The 19,338-nt window shown below is 54.8% G+C and overlaps 1 protein-coding gene across 1 annotated transcript in view; it reads right to left on the bottom strand.

The window, feature by feature from the left end:
* Positions 1-3,603: 3,603 nt before the first annotated feature.
* The window catches only part of C22H6orf132 (chromosome 22 C6orf132 homolog), a 29,271-nt gene continuing 13,536 nt past the window's right edge, over positions 3,604-19,338 (bottom strand). Inside the window, exons 4-6 of the mRNA XM_090355218.1 lie at positions 8,790-8,865; positions 3,946-7,210; positions 3,604-3,721 (exon numbers count right to left, since the gene is read on the bottom strand). Of these exons, the coding sequence (XP_090211344.1) occupies positions 3,604-3,721; positions 3,946-7,210; positions 8,790-8,865 (3,459 nt within the window). The remainder of the gene's footprint in view (positions 3,722-3,945; positions 7,211-8,789; positions 8,866-19,338) is intronic.

Genomic DNA, 19,338 nt, shown 5'->3' with positions numbered 1-19,338 from the left:
CCATATAACTCACCCCACTGCCCCCCTGACCTGCACCGCTGCTCTGAAGGGCCAGAAGCTGTTTCCTCCCTCAGCCACCTTCTCCTGACAATCCAGAGTGAGCAGTTTTCTTTCCCTACCTTCCCCAGGCCAGACACATTTTGTTCTAAATCACCAAGTGCCCTAAAGGAGGTCAGTCTCCATGAACAGCAAAAAGGTCAGAAAGAACACATATCCTAGGTAAGCTCCGTAGTTCACACCTGTAAGCCTAGCTACTCAGGAGACAGTGTCAATGAATCTAAATCTGAACTTGAACTTGAGAGCAGAGCACCACCTGCTGGTCACCCTGGCTCTGCATACACGGCACTGCTCACACCACAGCAACCCAACACTGTCAGGTCTGCTCACTCTCCCCACTGCCTGGAGAAATCAAGTTAAAGTCAATGTCCCTTGACTAGTCCTCAACCACATTGAGCCAAAGTGCCACTTCCAGGTGTCTGGTGGTTAATAAGGAAACAACAGTCTCACAGAGTTTCCTGCCTGGGCCCACTTTGAACCATGATTCCAGTCAGGAGTCTTGGCCCTAAGGAACACTAAGCATGACTTTTTGAAGAATGCAGGGCCCTGGACTCCCAGTAGGATCTTTCCTGGTATTTGCATTGTTACTGCTCCAGGCCAGGTGGGGCTTCCAGTCACTGGCATTGAGGCACACCCAGAAAGCAGCCAGGTGGCTTTGGAAACCAAGGTGTGGCCAACAGGACCCAGAAGCTCCCTCTGTGCTCATGAAGCTTTCTCTGAGAGGCAATAGAAGATTAGGGGGTGGCATGGCTGGGAGAGGATTGGCTGAGAATGGTATAGCTGTGAAGGTGCCCGGCAGAAGGGTGAAGAGCTGGGCAGTTCTCTGCCTCCTCACAGAGCCTCTGCTTCCTCAGTGACCAAACAGATCAAAGAGAATCACTGGTCATGAGAATGACCACCTTCAGAACTGTCGAGGTTGAGTATGTGTTGGACTTTACCGCTGTCATAGAGGGGCCTTCCCCATCTCCTCCCTCCCCCCACCCCTTTCCCACCCTCTTCCTTTTCCAGTGCTAGGCAAGCACACAATCAGAACTACTTCCCAATCCAGGAAACTTTAACTTGAAATCCATGGAGCTGTAAATCTGGGGGGTCTGAGACAGCCTGAAGCCAGGTGTGCAGCTGCACATGTGTCTAAGTTTCTGGTGGACAGTTTTTTTTGTGCATCCCAGTCCTGGAGCTTGAACTCAGGGCCTAGTTGCTGTCCCTGAGCTCTACTCAAGGCTAACACTCATTACTTGAGCCACAGCTCTACTTCTGGCTTGTTTGTCGGAGGTAAGTTTTGTGGACTTTCTTGCCCAGGCTGGCTTTGAACTGCTATCCCAGATCTCAGTCTCCTGGTAGGCAGGATTACAGGCTACGATTGAGGTTTGTGTGCTCTCTATTCTGCCTCCTCTCGACTGATCTTGCAAGAACATGATGCATGGCAGTATATGGCTGCCTATATGCCCATGTCTGCCATCTTGCAGGGCTGTCCCTGATCTTTGGGGAAGCTTTAAGAGGGAGGTGTTGCTATCATGTCCAGAGGAAACTGAGGCTCCAAGAATTAGTGAGACTTGCTTAAAGAGTTTGTTATCACCAGCTTTCAGTCCCATTCCTTCCCCCACCGCAGGAATCTGGTGGTGAGCCTAAGGGGTCAGGAGAGAAGGCAAGGCCTGGCAGAAGGGCTCAGAGCTCCCATAGTGCCCTGTGCATGGCTCCCCCAACCGAGCCAGTCATCGGTCCACATGTAGAGCTGGGGGCCAGTCCAAACCAGCCTGTTTATTTCCTTAGCCAAGAGAGACCCCACCCTCCTCCACACACCCAGAGCGCGGTACTCCACTCTCCAGCTAGGTACCACACCCACTCCTGAAGCCTGGATCAATTAGTCAACAGTGCACAGGGGAAATGTATCCATGTTTATAGAACCAGTGCTAGCATTTGGGTGGAGTTGGGTTCCATAATACAGGTAAGCAGACCTTGTCCCATCAGGGTATCTGGCCTCAATAAGCTGGGCACCCACCCCCACACTTCCTTGCCCTGAACTGCTTTTCCTGCTGCTCCAGTAGCCCAGTACCACAGCTGTCACCATGAATAATGAAGGTCTAACTACCCCCACTTTGGGTGCTACCCCCTTGGCCTGAGATATGCCGCTCCCTCATCCTTTATTTTTTTTCCTTTATGTTTTTGTGCTGGTCCTAGGGCTTGAGCTCAGGGCCCGCTAGTGCCCTAGCACTTGAGCCACAGCTTCATTTCCCTGCCCTTCCTTTTCACTCAGGGAGCCCTCCTAGACTTTGTCCTGGAAATGTGACTATCACTGACTGCAGGTGGAGAGGCAAGACCAAGGGACTTGGTCTAGTATGTTTCTTATTTCTGGTATGATTGGCAACCACATCCATTCAAACCAGGGCAGGCGGGCGGGCACAGGCACATGGTCACCGGCTGACATCTCCAGTCCTCTGGACTCGCCCACTTCTGCTGCTCTTGGCTTTCAGCATTTCTCCATACATGAACTTTCCTCAGACCTCTAGTGTCATCTTTATTCTGTCCCACTCTCCAGAGTCTTCCAAAGAATTGGCTACATTTATTTTAAGGCCTCAATAAAAGCGATATGCAGTATGGTAGTTAGGAATAAGGGCTCCCTCAAGTCACACAAGCTGGACGCAAGCTTCTCAAGAGGCTGAGTTCTGAAGTTCGAAGGCAGCCCGAGCAGGAACATGTGTGAGAACATATCTTTGATTATCCACCAAAAAACCTGGAAGTGGAGCTGCAGCTCAAATGGTGGAGCATCAACTTTTCCATAAAAAGCCAAAGGAGTGTTTAAGGTCCTGAGTTCAAGCCCCAGCACCAGAAAAGAAAAACTGCATGGAAACCTGGCAATTCTAGTAGGGCTTCTGTTGTCAATCCCAGACCACCTGGCTGTTTGGTCCTGATTCCTCAAATCAGAAATGCTTGGGCCTCAAAAGAAAAACAACCTCAATCCTCTGTCTCCACCCTACACTCTCTCTAGGCTTCTCTTATGGCTAAGGGCCCAGGCCAAGGAAACAGCAAGTCACCCCTGCACCTTTGCTGGGGACCACCTCATTCCCAGGCTAGGAATCCCAGGTATGTCCCCTTGGTGACAACACATGGAGCCTCAGGAGAGCTACCTGTAGTGCTAGCTCCCAGGCAGGGCAGGGCCAGGCTTCAGCCCTTCCTGAAGGCCTGAGGGAACGCCATTCCTGACTTTTACAACCTGCGCGGTAGGCTGTGCTTGTAAAACTGCTTTCAATCAATCTTGCTAAAGCAGATAGCGCTGGATAGCAGAAAACAGGTTCCTTCTCACCCCCCTCCTTGTCCCTCCCACCCCCCCAACTTGCCCCCAGTCCATGGCAGCAGCACTGGCGCTTTGGGAAACAGAAGCCGGCTCTATCCTCCCCAAGTGACTGTCTTCCTTCTGTCCGTCTGTCTGTCTGTCTGTCTGTCTTGGGGAGCAAAGACTCCTCTGCGTCTAACACCTGCCATGAACCTCCCATTCCCCATTAACTAAGTGCCCAGATCCAACCCCTTGGAGCAGAGCGGGGCGGAGGCTCAGGATGAGGCTTTCCGATGGGCCCCGGGATAGGCGTAGGAGATAGGATGGCGGGTGCCAGGCCGCACGGTGAACGTGTTGAGGGGGCTTCCATAGTGGCCGCTGCCATGGGGTGACCTGGAAGGAGCAAAGCTAATGAGGTCCCCTCCGGGGCACCGGGGGAAGAGGCGGCCCCGCGTGGGGTCTCCAGCCCCCCACCCGGGGATCCCGGTCTAACCAGCCGTCTAGCCCCCCCACTCCGATCTGTGCACCCCAAGCCTGGATCTGGAGCCCCCGAGGACCCCGCCCCAACCCCACGGGGCCGGGAGGGAAGCGGGGGCAGCAGAGCCTCCCCAGCTCACCTGCCCGCGGGAGGGGCGAGGCTGTAGTCGCCGCCGCCGGGGGGCGCCGCGGGCCTGGGCTCCGCCGCTGCCCGGCCGCCGCCCTCCAGGGACGCGCGGCGCGCGTGGGGGCCGCCGGGACGCGCGCGGCCCGCGGAGCCGAGGCGCCGCATCTCCGGGCCTCCTCCGGGCTGAGGCCCGAGGCAGTTGGGGGAGCTGAGGCTGCGTCCCGTGGCACCGCGGGGCGCTCCGGGGTGACGGCCGGGCTCCCCGACGTACAGGCGCTTCTTGATGAGGGACCGGCCGGCGCCCGGGAAGCGCTCCTGGGCCCCGGCCCCGGCCCAGCGCGCGCCGGGGAAGCGGGAGAAGCCGGGCGCCGGCGGGGCCAGGTCCAGGGGCCGCCCCACCTCCGGGAAGTTGCTCCTGGGGGGCGATCGCCGGCGGCCCCGATACTGGGGGGCTGGGGCCGGGGGCTCGGGGTCGTTGCTGAACTCGGGGGGCGGAGGGATGAGCCCAAAGCTGAGCTCCTCCTGCTCCTCCCTCTTGTAGGCGGGGGACGGGGGCGACGAGAGGGACGTGGGGAGGCCGGCGGGGGCTGGTCCATTCGTCCACCTGGGCCGGCGGCCCGGCTCGGCGCCCTCCGCGCCTCTTCCCGGCCGGGGCGCCCACTGCCGGGGGACCGCGGGGGGCGCGGAGGACCTCGAGTCCTTCTCAGCCTCGGGGGACGACTTGGGGATCACCGTAAAGGAGTTGGGGCGGCCAGCGTTGTAGAAGATGCTGTCGGAACCGACGTCCGGCTGGCTGGTGCGGCCTCGGAGGCTGCCCGGCAGGGAGGACCGCCCCAGGGCCGCGCCTCCGGGCCGCCCCTTCTGCGCCCTCTGCCTGGCGGCCAGCAGCAGGGCCATCGGGGAGCCCCGCTCCACCACCTCGCCCGTCACGGGGTGTCTGAGGAGCTGGTCTGCAGGCTGGGCTGGGCTCGGGGGTTTGGCCGGCAGACCCTGCGCTTCCTTCCCCTCCACAAGCCCCTCTCCTGCCGCCTCTCCTCTGGCCAGTGTGGGCATCACCACAGCAACCTCTCTGCCCGGGCTGTTGTGGCTTCCGTGGGGCTTGTAGAGAAATGGGACTTCTCCGCCGACCGAGGGCTTCGCTGAGGCGGCTGGAGCAGAACCTGCTCCCCGGCCTGGGAGACTCCAGGCCTGTGCCCTGAGCTCTGTCCCTTGGGGCTGGGAGGGCACTACACCTTTTTGAGATTCTGACTTCTCCCTCTGCCCACCTGGAATGAAATCCTTCTCCCCTGGGGATGATGTGATAGGCTCCGCTGTGACCTTGGGTGGTGTGGCTGGCCCAGGTGTGGTCTCAGGTGGTGTGATCTTGGGTGGTGTGGAAGGTCCAGGCGTGGTCTCGGGTGGTATGGAAGGCCCAGGTGTGGTCGGTCCAGGTGTGGTCTCGGGTGGTGTGGAAGGTCCAGGCGTGGTCTCGGGTGGTATGGAAGGCCCAGGTGTGGTCGGTCCAGGTGTGGTCTCGGGTGGTGTGGAAGGCCCAGGCGTGGTCTCGGGTGGTGTGGAAGGCCCAGGTATGGTCTTGGGTGGTGTGGAAGGTCCAGGTGTGGTCGTCGTGGGTGGTGTGGACAGTCCAGGTGTGGTCTTGGGTGGTGTGGAAGGTCCAGGTGTGGTCTTGGGTGGTGTGGAAGGTCCAGGTATGGTCTTGTGTAGAGTGGTCTTGGGTGGTGTGGCTGGCACAGGAGTGGCCTTGGGCAGAGGGGTAGTAGACAGGGGTGGTGAATTCTTGGCCACAGGCTTGGTCCTGTTGTCAAAGGTTCTTGCCCCGGCTAGCCAAGGTTTGGGAGGCAGAGCCCCACCACTGGGTTTAGCTTCTTTCTCTGATGAAGAGGAAAGCCGGGCCTCCAGCTCATCCCTGATCTGTCGCACGCTGGGGGCTGGTGCCTCCGGGGTTGTGTAGTCCACAGGGGGCAGAACCAGGGTGCTGGCAGCCTCCTGCTCTGCCTGACTGGGGCTCTTCCCAGGAGCACCTGCAGCCATCTTCTTGGGCAGGCCTAGGAAAGCTGGCTCCTGTGGTGGCCTGTGGTCCTTCTTGCCATCCTTGTCCTGAGACAGTGCCGTGGGGCCTGGCTTGTGACCAAGGGACTTATCTTCTCTCCGGGAGCCACAGAGGTAGGCTGCCAGCTCGCTCCGCAGCCTTTCCATCTGGCTGGGGTCCCGCCAGTCCACCGGCTCAGGTGATGCCTTGTCCTCTAGGCTGGCGGGCTTGGGCTTGGGGATGGGTTTGAGCACTGGTGAGTTTTTCATAAACCCAACAGATGGAGGGGCTGCCTTCTCTACAGAGGGCAGAGGAGGAGCGGCAGGAGGGAGAGGGGGTGCAGGGGGAGGAAGTGGTGGTGCAGGAGGCGGCAGGGGAGGGGCTGGAGGGGGAGTCTCAGTGGGTTCATTTGCCTGGCTGGCTGGGGGTACCCTGAGCCTTGGGGCCTCTGGGACCTCAGCCGGGGGCTCCCTGGGGAAGTCCGGCTCAGAGACCCTGTCTGCATACACCTGGGACGCAGGGCGAATGTGGAAGCTGGGAGGCAGGGGGAGGCGGCTGGGGGCCTTCCTGGTGGACCCCTCTTCCTCTGGGGAAGCTCCTTGTGCCTCCTGAGAAGGGATGGATGAAGTCCGCACTGGAGTTGGGGGAGGTACTTTGAATGAACGGGGAAAGGTGAGGTGGGGCTCTGGGCTGGGTCCCAGGGGGCCCCCTTGCAGGGCAGCAGGGCTCCTGGGGGGGCTGGTTCTGGGGGTCTCCAGCTGCCTGCCATTCAGTGCTACCTCCGATTTCCACTTGGTGACTCCTCCAGGGGGAAAGAGCCGGATCCCCAAGGTATGGGGAGACACAGGAGCTGGGGCTGCTGGGGGGGCTGGGGCTGGAGAAGAGGGTGGAGAGGGATCTAGAAAAGCCAGTGGTGGGGCTGGGGGAATAAAGTCGGGAGGAGTGGGCGTGGATGGGGGGGAAAGGGTGGATGAGGGAGGCAGGGTGTCCAGTGTTGGGGGTGGGGGTGGGGCTGTGCTAGGTGGGGGCGGGGGAGGGGGGTCCAGCAGCAGGGGAGGAGGGGGGGGAGCTGTGGAAGGTGGAGGTGGGGGTGGGGACTCTCCTGGAGATGGTGAGGTATCCTGGGGAGGCCCTGGGGCAGGGCCAGGGGGTGGCGGGGGGATGGGAGGCTCAGGGCCATATTGCCCAGGCCTCAGGTCACCCACAGAGCTGTAGAGCCGAAGGTTGCCATTCACTAGGGAGCTGGTCCCTGAAAGAGAGAAGCAGAGATGACAGGGAGCCAGGACTGGGGACGAGCCTTGCCAGTCTCTGCCTACCTAGCACAGGGATAGGGGTGACCAGTGAGGGGCAGCGATGCCCAGCAGGCCCTGAGCTGACCTGGAGGGGCCTTTCTTCTTCCAGGGCAGGGTCTGTCTTCCCCACTCTCAGCGCCCCCAGGCCCCCTCCCAGCCCCCACCTCTGCTGCTAATATTGATGCTTGTACTGAAAGAAGTCTCAGAGTGCCCAGGGCTGTAACCACATTGACTTCAGCCCAAGTAGGCCGGCCAGGGAGAGGAATGGGAAGTCTGGGGTGATACTAGCTACTCAGAGGGCAAATCTCAGTTCAAAGCTAGACTCCTATTTGTCAGTTAACCACCAAAAGCCAGAAGGGGAGGTGTGGCTCAAGTGGGTGAATGCAAACCTTGAGCCAAGTGAGAGCTTGAGGCCCTGAGTTCAAGCCCTAGTACTGGCCTTGAAGAGACAGACACCAGTCCCTGCCATTACCCTTCCCTCCTCCTTGGCCACCCCCCTACCCTTGGTGCCTGGCAGAGCCTGGGAAACTTGGGAGGGTGTGTCACTGAAGCTCTACCCTGCAGTCATCTGACTACGAGCAGCTGCCATTCTTTGAGCCCTGGCAGATGTCAGGCTCCAAATTGGGAGTTGGGGTAACCAGAAAGCCAAACCCCAAACCCTGACAAAATCCCAGTGGCCTTCCGGAAGCTTAGGCTTGAAGAGGGCATGAGGACACACAAGGGACTTAATGCATGAGTAAATGATTACTGCAATAGGTAATAGATAAGAAAGCCTCTCGGAAGGAGCCCTTAGAGAGGAAAGGTGGGAGGGAGAGCACATTCCAGCCAGAGGTGTCTGCAGTGCTGGGGAGATGGAGACGGAAGTGGGGAGGGGAGATGAGGCAAGACCCTTGAGTGAAGTCATTGGCTGGTTTGTTTGGTTGTGCTGGTGCTTGAACACAGAGACGGGGCACTGTCTGAGCTTTTGTGTTAGCTTTTGTGCTAGCACTCTACCACTTGAGCCATACCTCCATTTCCAACTTTTTGCTGGTTAATTGGAGATTTCAAAGAAGTCTCATAGACGTTTCCATTCTGCCTAGGCTGGCTTTGAACCATAGTCCTGAGAGCTCAGGTTCCTCTTGAGTAGCTTGAGCCAACACTGGCACCCCGGCTCACTGGACAGTTTTGCATGGTGATTTGACACAGAACGAGTTACATCCCATCCAGTACCACTGTTTCCAAGGTCACTAGAAAGTGCAGAGGTGTGGGCCCGCGGTGGGGTAAAGCTAATATGGAGGGAGCTGGCATGTGAAGCCACATTTGTCTGACTCCAAGTTCCCTGATGCTCAGGCCAGGTCCCTTCACCATCCTTCCCTGTCTTCTTCCTCCTGGCTCTCAGTGCCCAGCCCCTACCACAACCAGTGGGCAAACAGCTCTGACCCAGGTCTCCAGCTTTGACCCAGCTTGGAACTGGAGCAGGTGCTTGGCTTTGCTTTAGAATCCAGAGTCAGAGGAAGAAGGAAAGACTGACCAGCCCCAACCCCCAAGTCCCCTTACCTGTTACTTCTTTGTCTGCAAAGGCTTCTGGGACAGAGGGGGTGGGCACAGCGAGCCCATGATTCTCCTGGGCATTCTGAAAGGAACCAGAGAGCCATCAGGGGACAGGAAAAGGTAGACAGGTCATTCTCTGAGCCACGCTGTGGTGACAGGGTGGCTGTGTGACCTTTGAAAGGGTGAAATTTTAAAAGGTAAATATTTTATGGTCTACTCCGTTTTGTGGGGGGGGGTGCCTTGAACTTAGGATCTTGCTCTCTCACTCAGCTTTTCTCTCGTGGCTGGCACTCTACCACTTGAGCTGCATCTCCACTTGCGGCTTTTCACTGGTTAACTGGAGATTAGAGTTTCATGGACTTTTCTGCCTCCTACTGGCTTGGCATTGAGATCCTGAGATCTCAGCTTCCAGAGTAGCTAGGATTATAGATACAAACTGCTGGTACCTGGTTGTCCTCTCCATTCTTGTCACTTAGTTGACTCAACATTAGCAAGTACGGAATCACTGCCGCAGGGGAATACTGGGTTAACTTCCTGTAAATGTCCACGCACATTTTTGCCAAGTAATCAGTACACATCTAAAGACAAATGAGGAGTGAGAGGGAGAGCACTAGGAGGAAAAGAATGTAACGACCGCTGAAACAAGAAGGCGGATAGGGGCCACGACGGTAAGGCTGAGCTCCTGCGATGGGAGCACTTGGGAGGCGGAGGCAGGAGGATGCGACAGTTTGAGGTCAGTTTGGGATATAAAGCAAGACCCCGTCTCAAAAGAAGAAAAACAAACACAACAGAGTCAGTGGCTCATGACCATAATCCCAGCTATTCAAGAAGCAGAGGTAGGGGCCTGGACTTGACTTAGTGGTGGAGTGCTTGCCTAGCATGCATGAAGACCCAATTCCCCAGTACCACATACACAGGAAAAAGCCAGAAGTAGTCCTGTGGCTCAAGTGGCAGAAAACCCAAGGACAGTGCTCAGGCCCTGAGCCCAAGCCCAGGACTGGCAAAAAAAAAAAAAAAAAAGGAGGATCAGAGACTGAGGCTGGCCTGGGCAACAACATTCCCTTAAAAACACACTAAAATCAAAATGAGAGAGGGCTCAAGTGCTGAGTGCTTACACCTTGGTTCTATGTTCAACCCCAGATAAACAAGGGGGCTAGGGGATGGGTAGAGGATGGGGGGGTCCTACTTTGGGGGCCATTCAAAGTTTCCCTGCTCTGCCCTTTTTTTTTTTTTTTTTGCCAGTCCTGGGCTTGAGCTCAGGGCCTGAGCACTGTCCTTGGACTTTCTCAAAGCTAGAGCTCTACCACTTGAGCCTCAGTACCACTTCCGGCTTTTTTTCTATGTATGTGGTACCGAGGAATCGAACCCAGGTCTTCATGCATGCTAGGCAAGCACTTTAACCACTAGGCCAAACTCCCGGCCCCCCCTTTTTTAAAAATTGTTGGGATAATGTATAGAGGGGTTACATTCGTCAGGTGGTGGATATTTCTCAAACCTTGATGCCCCTTCTCTTGTTTTTGTCCCCCTTTCCCTCCCCCTCCCCCTCTACCTGTCTTTTTTTACCCCTGCTTTCCCTGTCTGTGAATGACCATGAAAACTATATTTGAGTGTTTGATCCCTGGAGTTATAAACAAATTTGAGCCACTAAGCAAATACAGATTCTGCAAATACAGAGGGGCATCTGTGTATGAATTGGATCTCAATTCCAAACAAGCCAAACAAAAAATAAAAAAGCAGCGCGGCCACCCCAGGATATCCCCAGGTCTACAGCTGAGCTGTGCCCTTCCCCATGGCATTTCTGCTTACTCTTCGTTTTCACTAGAATTTACAGAAAAATAGGTAAGAATGCCAGAAGGGGACAGTCCAGGCACTGAGGGCCCTTCTGACATCTAAACAGACCAGCGCGCGTTTACACAGCTGTAGATTTGTACACACTATTTTACATTCGATGTTTTCTCCAAACGCGAATTTCCATAAGTCAACTGAGTGCATGCAGCTGCTGTTTTATGAGTGGCAGGGCCACGCTGTCATTCCAGCGTGAGCATTTTCTCCTGCCACCCTTTCAGGAAGAACACGTCCATCCCAGAAGCTGGGGCTGCCCATGCCATGCCCCTCCTCCTTCCGGATATAATAGCAAGGCGCCGTGCCCCTCCTCCTCCCATTTATAACAACGAGGACTTTTGTGTTATGTTTTGTTTTGCCAGCCCTGGGGCTTGAACTCAGGGCCTGGGCACTGTCCTTGGATTTTCTCAAGGCTAGCACTCTACCACTTGAGCCACAGCACCACTTCTGGCTTTTTCTGTGTATGTGGTACTGAGGAATCGAACCTAGGGCTCTGTGCATGCTAGGCAAGCACTCTACCTCTACCACTAGGCCAAGCTCCACCAGGCCAAACTCCAGACTCCTGTGCTGTGTTCTAAGTAACATTATTTCTGTCACTGCTCTATGAAAAACATTTATGCTGGACTCTGGGGGCTCGTGCCTGAAATCCTCACTGCTTAGGAGGCTGAGATTGGGAGGACTGTGGTTTGAGGCCAGCTTGGTCAGAAAAGCTCACAAGAACCCTCCCCTTCTCAACCAATAGCTGGGCACTATGGCCCAAGCCTGAGGGATCGCTGCTGCTCACTTGTGAGCTGGGCTGGAACTGAGAATCTATCCTAAAATGACCAGTCAAAAGCACATCTGGAGGCATGGCTCCACAGGCGAGCACCTGCGTGCCTCACAGTGCAAGACTGGAGTTCAAATCTCAGTACCACCAACGTGTTATCTTTAGCAACTCTCTAACCAAATGAGAACAGAGACTTTCTCTCAGAACACAACCAGCACTACCCAACCCCAGATCAATAAAGCTCTCACTCCTGGGTACCCCACCTCCCTAAAGCCTCTCATCCACCAACTCATGCCTCAAGTCCTACCTACTAAGAAGGCTCAAATCTGAGGATCTCAGTGGCTAGCCTAGGCAGGAAAGATTCTGACACTCTATCGCCATCTAACTACTAAAAAGTTGAAAGTGGAGCTAGTTGAAAGGCGCTAGAGCACCCGCCTTGAAGAAAATAAAAGCTTGACCCTGAGGTCAAACCCTAGGACCACACACAAAACAAACAACCTTCTCACCTTTCAAAGACTAGCTCACTCCTCCATGGTGACGGTGAAGTCTAAGGACACTGGCCTGGAGTCAAATGTGGCGCATGTCAATTCAAAACAAACAAAAAGGATACAGGGCTGAAAGTATGGCTCAAGTGGCTGAGCACCTGCCTGGCAAGGGAGAGAGGCCCAGCGTGAAAAAAGTGTTCCTCACTGTAGGAAGGTGTAAGGACACAGCTCCTGGCATGCTATGGCCGTTCAGTAAATGTCAGCCACTGTTATTCTCAGGGTGGCCCAGCTGCCCACAGCCAAGCCCCACGCAGGGGCCCCAGGCACAGGGCCCCAGCACTGCATGGAAGAGATGCGGCCTTTGCGCTCTTCTTGGAACCCAGGGATCCAGCAGAGACTATGGAATTCCCACAGGAGACATAGCACAGCCAGGACTCCTGGGACAGGTGGCACGAACCCACTGAGCTCAAGGGCTTCACAGACAAGAGATTTGGGGTAGATCTTACAACCCCAGGCTATGAACAACTATCTTCTCAGAATTCCTTTTTTTTTGGGAGGGGGGGGTCAGTCATGGGGCTTGAACTCTGGGCCTGGGCTCTGTCCCTGAGCTCTTCAGCTCAAGGCTATCACTCTACTGCTTGTGCCATAGCGCCACTTCTGGGTTTTCTGGTGGTCAACTGAAGTGTCTCTTGGACTTTTGCGCCAGGCTGGCTTTGAACTTCAATCCTCAGATCTCAGCCTCCTGAGTAGCGAGGATTACAGGGGTGCGCCACCACCCTCTGGCTCAGAATTCCTTTTGCAAACTATTCTTCCCTTTTATAAAAAGTTCTGAAGCTGGAGTTGCCTTAAACCACATTGTTTTGTTTTGTTTTTGTACTGCTCTTAGGGCTTGAACTTAAAGCCTAGAACTCACCTCCAACGGGTGACTTTTCACGAATGAGTAGGAGCTGAAGAGTCTCTCAGATTTGTCTGCCGGGACTGGCTTTGAACTGCCATCCTCAGATCTCAGCCCCGTGACTGCTAGGATTATAGGCATCAGCTGCAAGTGTTGAGCTATCATCTAGACTTTCTTCTGTAGTCTCGTTTTTTTTCTATCACTGTTTAAGTGGCCGAAAATATACTTGTTCTTCAGATTCTCAAACCCAGTGCTTCTGGGACCAGAGTCAGGAATGGGGGCTCACCCCGGATGGACCCCCAGGCCGGGTTGTGCCCCCAGTGCTGAGATGCCACACCCACAAGAAAATCTCCAATGGCCAGGTGTCCCACCTACCTTCTCACACCCCAGCCTGCCCCACCTCACACCCCTGGCTCTGGGTTCACTTAGCATCTAGCAGCTGCTTCCTCTGAATATGCAAATGCACTCATTTGAATCTCAGCTCCAGAAAAACCACCTGGACAGGTAAATCTCCCCTACTTGCTCATCCAAGGGGACCAAGCAGGTGGTCTGGATAGTGACATGTGTCAATGAGGATGCTGGCAAGGATGCCGAATTTCCTGCTTCCCTTCAGCTTTGGGAGTGGAGACAAAGCCTCAAGGAAAAGGCTTGGGGTGGGGGGACATACTGGTATGTTGTGTTCCATCCTGGAAGGTGGGGCGGGTGTGCCCAGTCGCAATAGATCACAGTGGCATCAGCAGTACACAATGTTGTTGTACGGCCACTCTCAGCTATGACATGAACAGGGACTTAGAGACAGAGGAGCCATGGCTCACTGTTCTATGGGTCAGGAAGAAACCAATAATACACAGCCTCGATGGGAGCAATATGCAAATGTGGCAAAACATGATAAACCCAGGAGAAGGTTCTGGAGACTTTTAGGTACCACTCAAGCAATGTTTCTGCCTATTAGGGTTACTTAGAGCACAAATATTACATGCTTCATGCCACTGTGAAATGGTTAAGCCAAGTGCTGGTGGTTCATGAATGTAATCCCAGGTACTAACATCTGAGAATCACGGTTCAAGACTAGCCCAGACAGACAAATCTGAGAGACTCATCTCCAACCACCCATCAAAAAGCAAGAAATGGAGTTGTGCCTCAGTGGTCCAGTGCCAGCCTTGAATGTTAATAGCTCAGGAACAGTAGACCTCGAGGTCAAGCCGCACTACCTGCACACACACAGAAAAAGACGCCAAGGCTGGGCTCCTAGCTACTCAGGAGGCTGAGATGTGATGATCATGGTTAAAAGCCACCCTGGCTAGAAAGTCCATGAGGCTTGAACTTAGGGCCTGCACTGTCATCAGACACATTTTGCTCAAGGCTTGCACTCTACCACTTGAGCCACAGTACCACTTCCTGCTTTTTTTGCGTGTATGTGATTCCAGGGAATTGAACCCAGGGTTTCATGCATGGTAGGTAAGCACTCTACCACTAGGCCATGCTCCCTGCCCTCCATGAGACTCTTATCTCCAATTAACTCCCAGAAAACCAGAAGTAGAACTATGGCTCAAAGTGGTAAAGTACTAGCCTTGAGCAAAAGAGTTCAGGGACATCATACAATCCTTGAGTTCAAGCCCCACAATCGAAAGAGTCCGGAGAGACTGAATGTGAACACATATTAGATGTCAGCGCTGTCACCAACTTCATTCCCCTTCTCTGTGTTCCACAGCCCCTACAGTGTTGCTATTAATTATAGTTGGCATTAGTAGGTTCCTACCAAATATGTGACACTGTGGCAACCCAGTTAGTCTTCATGATAACCCTAAGAGAGAGGTAAGATTTAGTTTACAGAGGACACAATACTGGAACAGAGAGGTGACCTACATTGCCCATGGTCACCCAGCTAGCAAGTGGCAGGACAGATATTGGGAGCTCAGGGCCTGCCCTGTGTTGCTATGTATTTACCCTTCCTTCCCCAGGGGTCCAAGTGACTCCTTCTGTCCATGATCTAGTCAGCTGCCCACCCCAGCCTGCATGAGGGCCAGCAGGCTATGAGTCTTGGTTTGTACGTGGCATAGAGTGGATAATTCAACCAATATTTGCCATATGACTCAATTCCTGGGTGAGAGAATATAGGACAGACCAAAAAAATGTGTGCTCTGGTACCAGTTCAGCAACCAATACCAATGAATATGGAATAAAGTTACTTCTGGCCTCAGTTTCCTGTCACTTCTGTAAACTTGAAGTTCTTTCAGCCTAGGTCTTAGAGTCATCTTAAGATGCCCCTTCTGTGACTTGCTCCTCTGCGCCACATGGGTGCTGACCTGGACACACCTTGGCACTCTGGGGCCACCCCTGGGTGACAGGGCATTGAGAGAGCTTGCTGTCATTACTTCTGGGTCATTGTCTATAACCTCCAGGGAAGCCAAAGCGGTGTAAGACAGGAGGACGAAGAAGAGTGGGAGAGACCTAGAAACTACTTTCCTAGGAGCAGAAGGCCAGGCAGGTGGAGCTGGACTAAGGTCACTGATGGCCTCACACTTGGGCAGTCCCGGAGGAGCTGGCCACGCTCTCACCCTGGGAAATGACAGATCTAGGAGACTGGGTGCTGCCTGAGGGCTGGCATGGGCCTGGAACACACTCAGGGTGGAGGGCGTGGCCCTTTGAGATTGAACCAATCAACGAACAGTGAAGTCAAGGAACATGCAAATGAGTCCATGCTGGCCCAGCCAGACTGCCCCTTGCTCTTTGGGCCACATCCACACCCTGCTCTAGCACCCAGGTGCCTTGCTCAATGCCTGGGGCAGAGTCCAGTTCTGGCCCTACCAGTTGGGAAACCACGAAACTGGGCTCAGCACTTCCTTGTCCCCACACCCAGCACCACCCAGAAGCTCATAGCCGCACAGAGGTGCCCAGGCCGGCAGCACAGCTCAGCACCGCTGGACAGGGCCCAGTTACACAGAAAAGCTTCTGACACAGATGAGCCAATCAGGAAGAAGCATAGGCAGAGAGAAGCACCATCCTGAAACTATTTATATTTATTATACTTGTCCCTGGTTCTTCAGTCTTAACAGCGAACTTCTCTTTCATTCCTAATCTGAAAAAAAAATCATACAGTGATATTGTCGATTAAATGGAGAGAGACAGGCCAGATTTGCAGTCTTAACTCTATCATCTAAAACAGTGTTTGGTAGCGGCTATGTGGCTCAAGTGGTAGAGTGCCAGTCTGGAGAAAAAAAGCTAACAAAGTGACCCTGGCCCTGCGATCAAGCCTTAGTACTGGCAGGTGCCCATGCATACATGCACAGACACACTTGCACATACACCTGTGCACGCATGTACACATGTACACAGACACACACACAGTACCTGACCCCTTGCTCAGTCAGTGTACCCTTCTCCTTGAGACAAATTTTATAAACTGGGGGTGACCCCACCTGCCATGTGTTTCCAGTGACAGACTGCTGAGTGGCCAGAAGCCCTGAAGAGCAGAATTGTGTTTTCCGTGGGTTCGCAGTAACCGGGCGCTCCAAGGCTGTGGTGTGTGCACAGCCCCCAGGATGAGTCCAGGGCTGGCCAGGAGAGTCCCTCCCGTCCTCTTTATGACAAGCATTTCAAGGTGGAGGACAAGGGACAGAGAAGGAAGGAAGAACATGCCTTTGGATGATGACGTGCTGCCCTCTGGGAGCTGGAGGGGGAGCAGGGCCCACCCACCCCACTGGCCTCCTGGTGCCCTGGGCCATCATCCTCATGCCAGGGATTCCTCAGAGCCCAGTCCCCAGGGTGGGTCACCACAGGCTGGGCCGCTGGGCATTCGCCAGTGCTGAGTCTTAGTCATCCAACGTGCCACGCACACCTTCTCACCCAACTCATCCTGGAGCCTGCCAGGGGGCGGCCCTGGGGGTAAGGGTGGAGCCCCTCCAGCCACACATGATACTCTGCTGGGTGCAGCCTGTCTCTCAGCCGCTGGCTTGGGAGGGGGTGATGTGAGGAGCTGGTGGAGGGGGAGTGGATGGATGATCAGAAAGAAGATTCACCCAGTTTGACCCAGTCCTTCAAGGTCCTGGGTGCTGTGCTATGGGAATCTCAACTCTGGCTCTTCCTCCAGGACTGGCAGTGGGTCAGGGGTTGTCCTCAGAGCCATCCCTTTAGGCCCATTCCTGGGTTCACTTCTAGGACTCCTGGGCTGGTCAGTCCTCCAGCCTGACACGGAGGGGGCTCACCCACTGGTAGTGATAGGGCTTGTGGGCAAAGTTCAGGCTGAGGCCCTGGGGGTGAGTGAAGGGGCCCAGTGGATAAAGATGTCGAGTGGGTGGCGCTGCCTTTTCGCTCACTGAAGGTCTTTAACATCCACTCACCCCACAGTCAGCACACAAATCAGTCAAAGCCAATGGGGCCTCCAGTACCTGGCTTGAACCCCACCCCTGAAGGAGGTTGGGCCTTGAGTTGGGAGGGAGCTGAGCTCCCATGGTGGGTAGAGGGCTGGAGGGAGGGGTCCAGCACAGGGAGGGGAAGGACGCCCCCCCCCCCCCCCCCCCGCCGCCGCAGCCAGGGGATGCCTCCCCAGGCAGAGCCAGGCTTGTCTGACTCACAGGGTGTGGGGTGCAATGATCAGCCCGGGGCACCCCAAGGGACCTGTCCAGCCAGTTTCCCCATGCTTTCCACATGGGCATTTAATTTTTAATTCTGTACATGCATCACCCCAGGGAGGGTGGATTCAGATGAGGAGACTCGGGGTGGGGGGAGCCTGAGAAAAGTCCAACCTTTCACAGGCTCAGCCCTTGGAAGCAGAAGGCAGGCTGTGGCTTGAGCCTTGGAAGGGAGGTAAAAAGATGGTTCCTCCCTCAACCTGGGCCACTGGGGGACACGCCTGGCTTGGAAGAAGGCCCTGCTCCTGCCTCTGCTGTATGGCTGGAGCAGCCCCTCTGGTCCAGTCCTTGATCATTTTGATGACCATGAGTTCTACCCAGGTCTTAAGTTTCCAATACTGAGGCTGGAATTCAGGGTCTTGCACTCTGTCACTTGGCTTTTTCACTCATGGTTTAGGTTCTACCACTGGAGCTGTGCCTCCAGTCTGGCATTTTGCTAGTTCCTTGCAGATTAAGGGTCTTTCAGTTGTGTCTGGCTTCAAACCTCAATCCTTAGATTTTAGCCTTTTGAGTAGCTGAGATTTCAGGTGTGAGCCTGGGAGCCCAGCCTGGGAGTTAGTCACTTTAACACGGAAACTCATCTAGGGATCCTCTGGAGGATCTGCTGGGATCGAGGAATCAGAGCCCTGGAGAAGAGAAAGGCGGGACCCTCGTCATCCCCAAACCCAAAGCCAGAGCACCCAGCTATTTGAGGATGACAGCCAGGTCCCATCCCAGGCAGAGGTCCCAGGGCCCGCCCTCCTCATCACTGGTTTTTGTATGTAGATACCTGACACATGCCTAACATTTCTTAGCCCTCAGCACCAGCTGAGAGGGAGGAAGCTCCAGTTCAGGGTGGGGCAGAAATACCTGCCAAGGACCTAGTCCCTTCTCTCAACTCCACCCTTGGCAGGCTAGCAGAGGGTACTGACAGTGAGGGGACATTCACAGGATGGCCCAGGGCCCTTCCCGGGCCTGTTACCTGCCTCCCTTGCCCCAGGACAGCCTCACTTCTGAACGTGGGAAGAGGAAGACTGGGAGGGGTGGAGGCCTGGCTGGCTAGCAAGAGCAGAGGCACTGGCCCAGCTCCCCACCCAAACCCACATGGTGTTGGGGACAGAGTATGCATGCACAAGCATGTAAGCATGGCCCCACCCCAGCGTGCACGCACACAGACAAAACACAGAGTTCTGTCCTCCGACTTTGCCCCATTGTCCCAGTCTTCCATCCCTGCTGGAAGCAAGTGGAAAGCCTGAACCAGAAACCATGGCAAAGCCCAGGGTCATAGCTGCTAAAGAGCTGGTGGCAGACAACAACGCTGGAGTGGCTCTGTATCTTGTAGCCTAAAAAGAAAACTCAGGAGGCTGAGATCTAAGGATCGTGGTTCAAAGCCAGCTTGGGCACTAAAGACAGTGAGACTCTTATCTCCAATTAACCACCAGAAAACTAGAAGTGGTGCTGTGGCTCAAGGAGTAGTGTGGTAGCCTTGAGCTAAAGAGCTCAGAGACAGTGCCCAGGTCCCGAGTCCAAGCCCCATGACTGACAAAAATAAAAAGCAAACAGAACTGTCTCTGGGATGGGGCCCTGTCAAGGATTCCTAATTTCAAGGCACATTGTGATGGACGTTCAGGAGAATTTTGAGTTGAAACTCTAAACAAAACTGTAAGTGTAGCCTGTCGTTTCTATGGCATCCAAGAGTCTCTTCAAAAGAAGCATGATGGTGGGTCATGCTTGTCACTCAGGAAGCAGATGAGGTTCAAAGCCAGCCTGGGCAGGGAATTCTATGTCCCCTTAATCAGCAAAATGTCAGAGGTGAAGCCGGTGCTAGAGGCTCACATATGTAATCCTAGCTTTTCAGGAGGCTGAGATCTGAGCATCCAGGTTTGATCTCCAATTAAGCACAAAAAAAAAAGCCTGAAGTAGGCTATGGTTCAAGTGGTCATGCACTCGACGGGAG

This window comes from Megascapheus bottae, chromosome 22 (assembly GCF_031878675.1).
Source record: "Megascapheus bottae isolate mThoBot1 chromosome 22, mThoBot2.hap1, whole genome shotgun sequence".
Taxonomy (NCBI): Eukaryota; Metazoa; Chordata; class Mammalia; order Rodentia; family Geomyidae; genus Megascapheus; species Megascapheus bottae.
The sequence above is the reverse complement of the archived record's forward strand: the minus strand, read 5'-3'. Positions and strand labels throughout refer to the sequence as shown.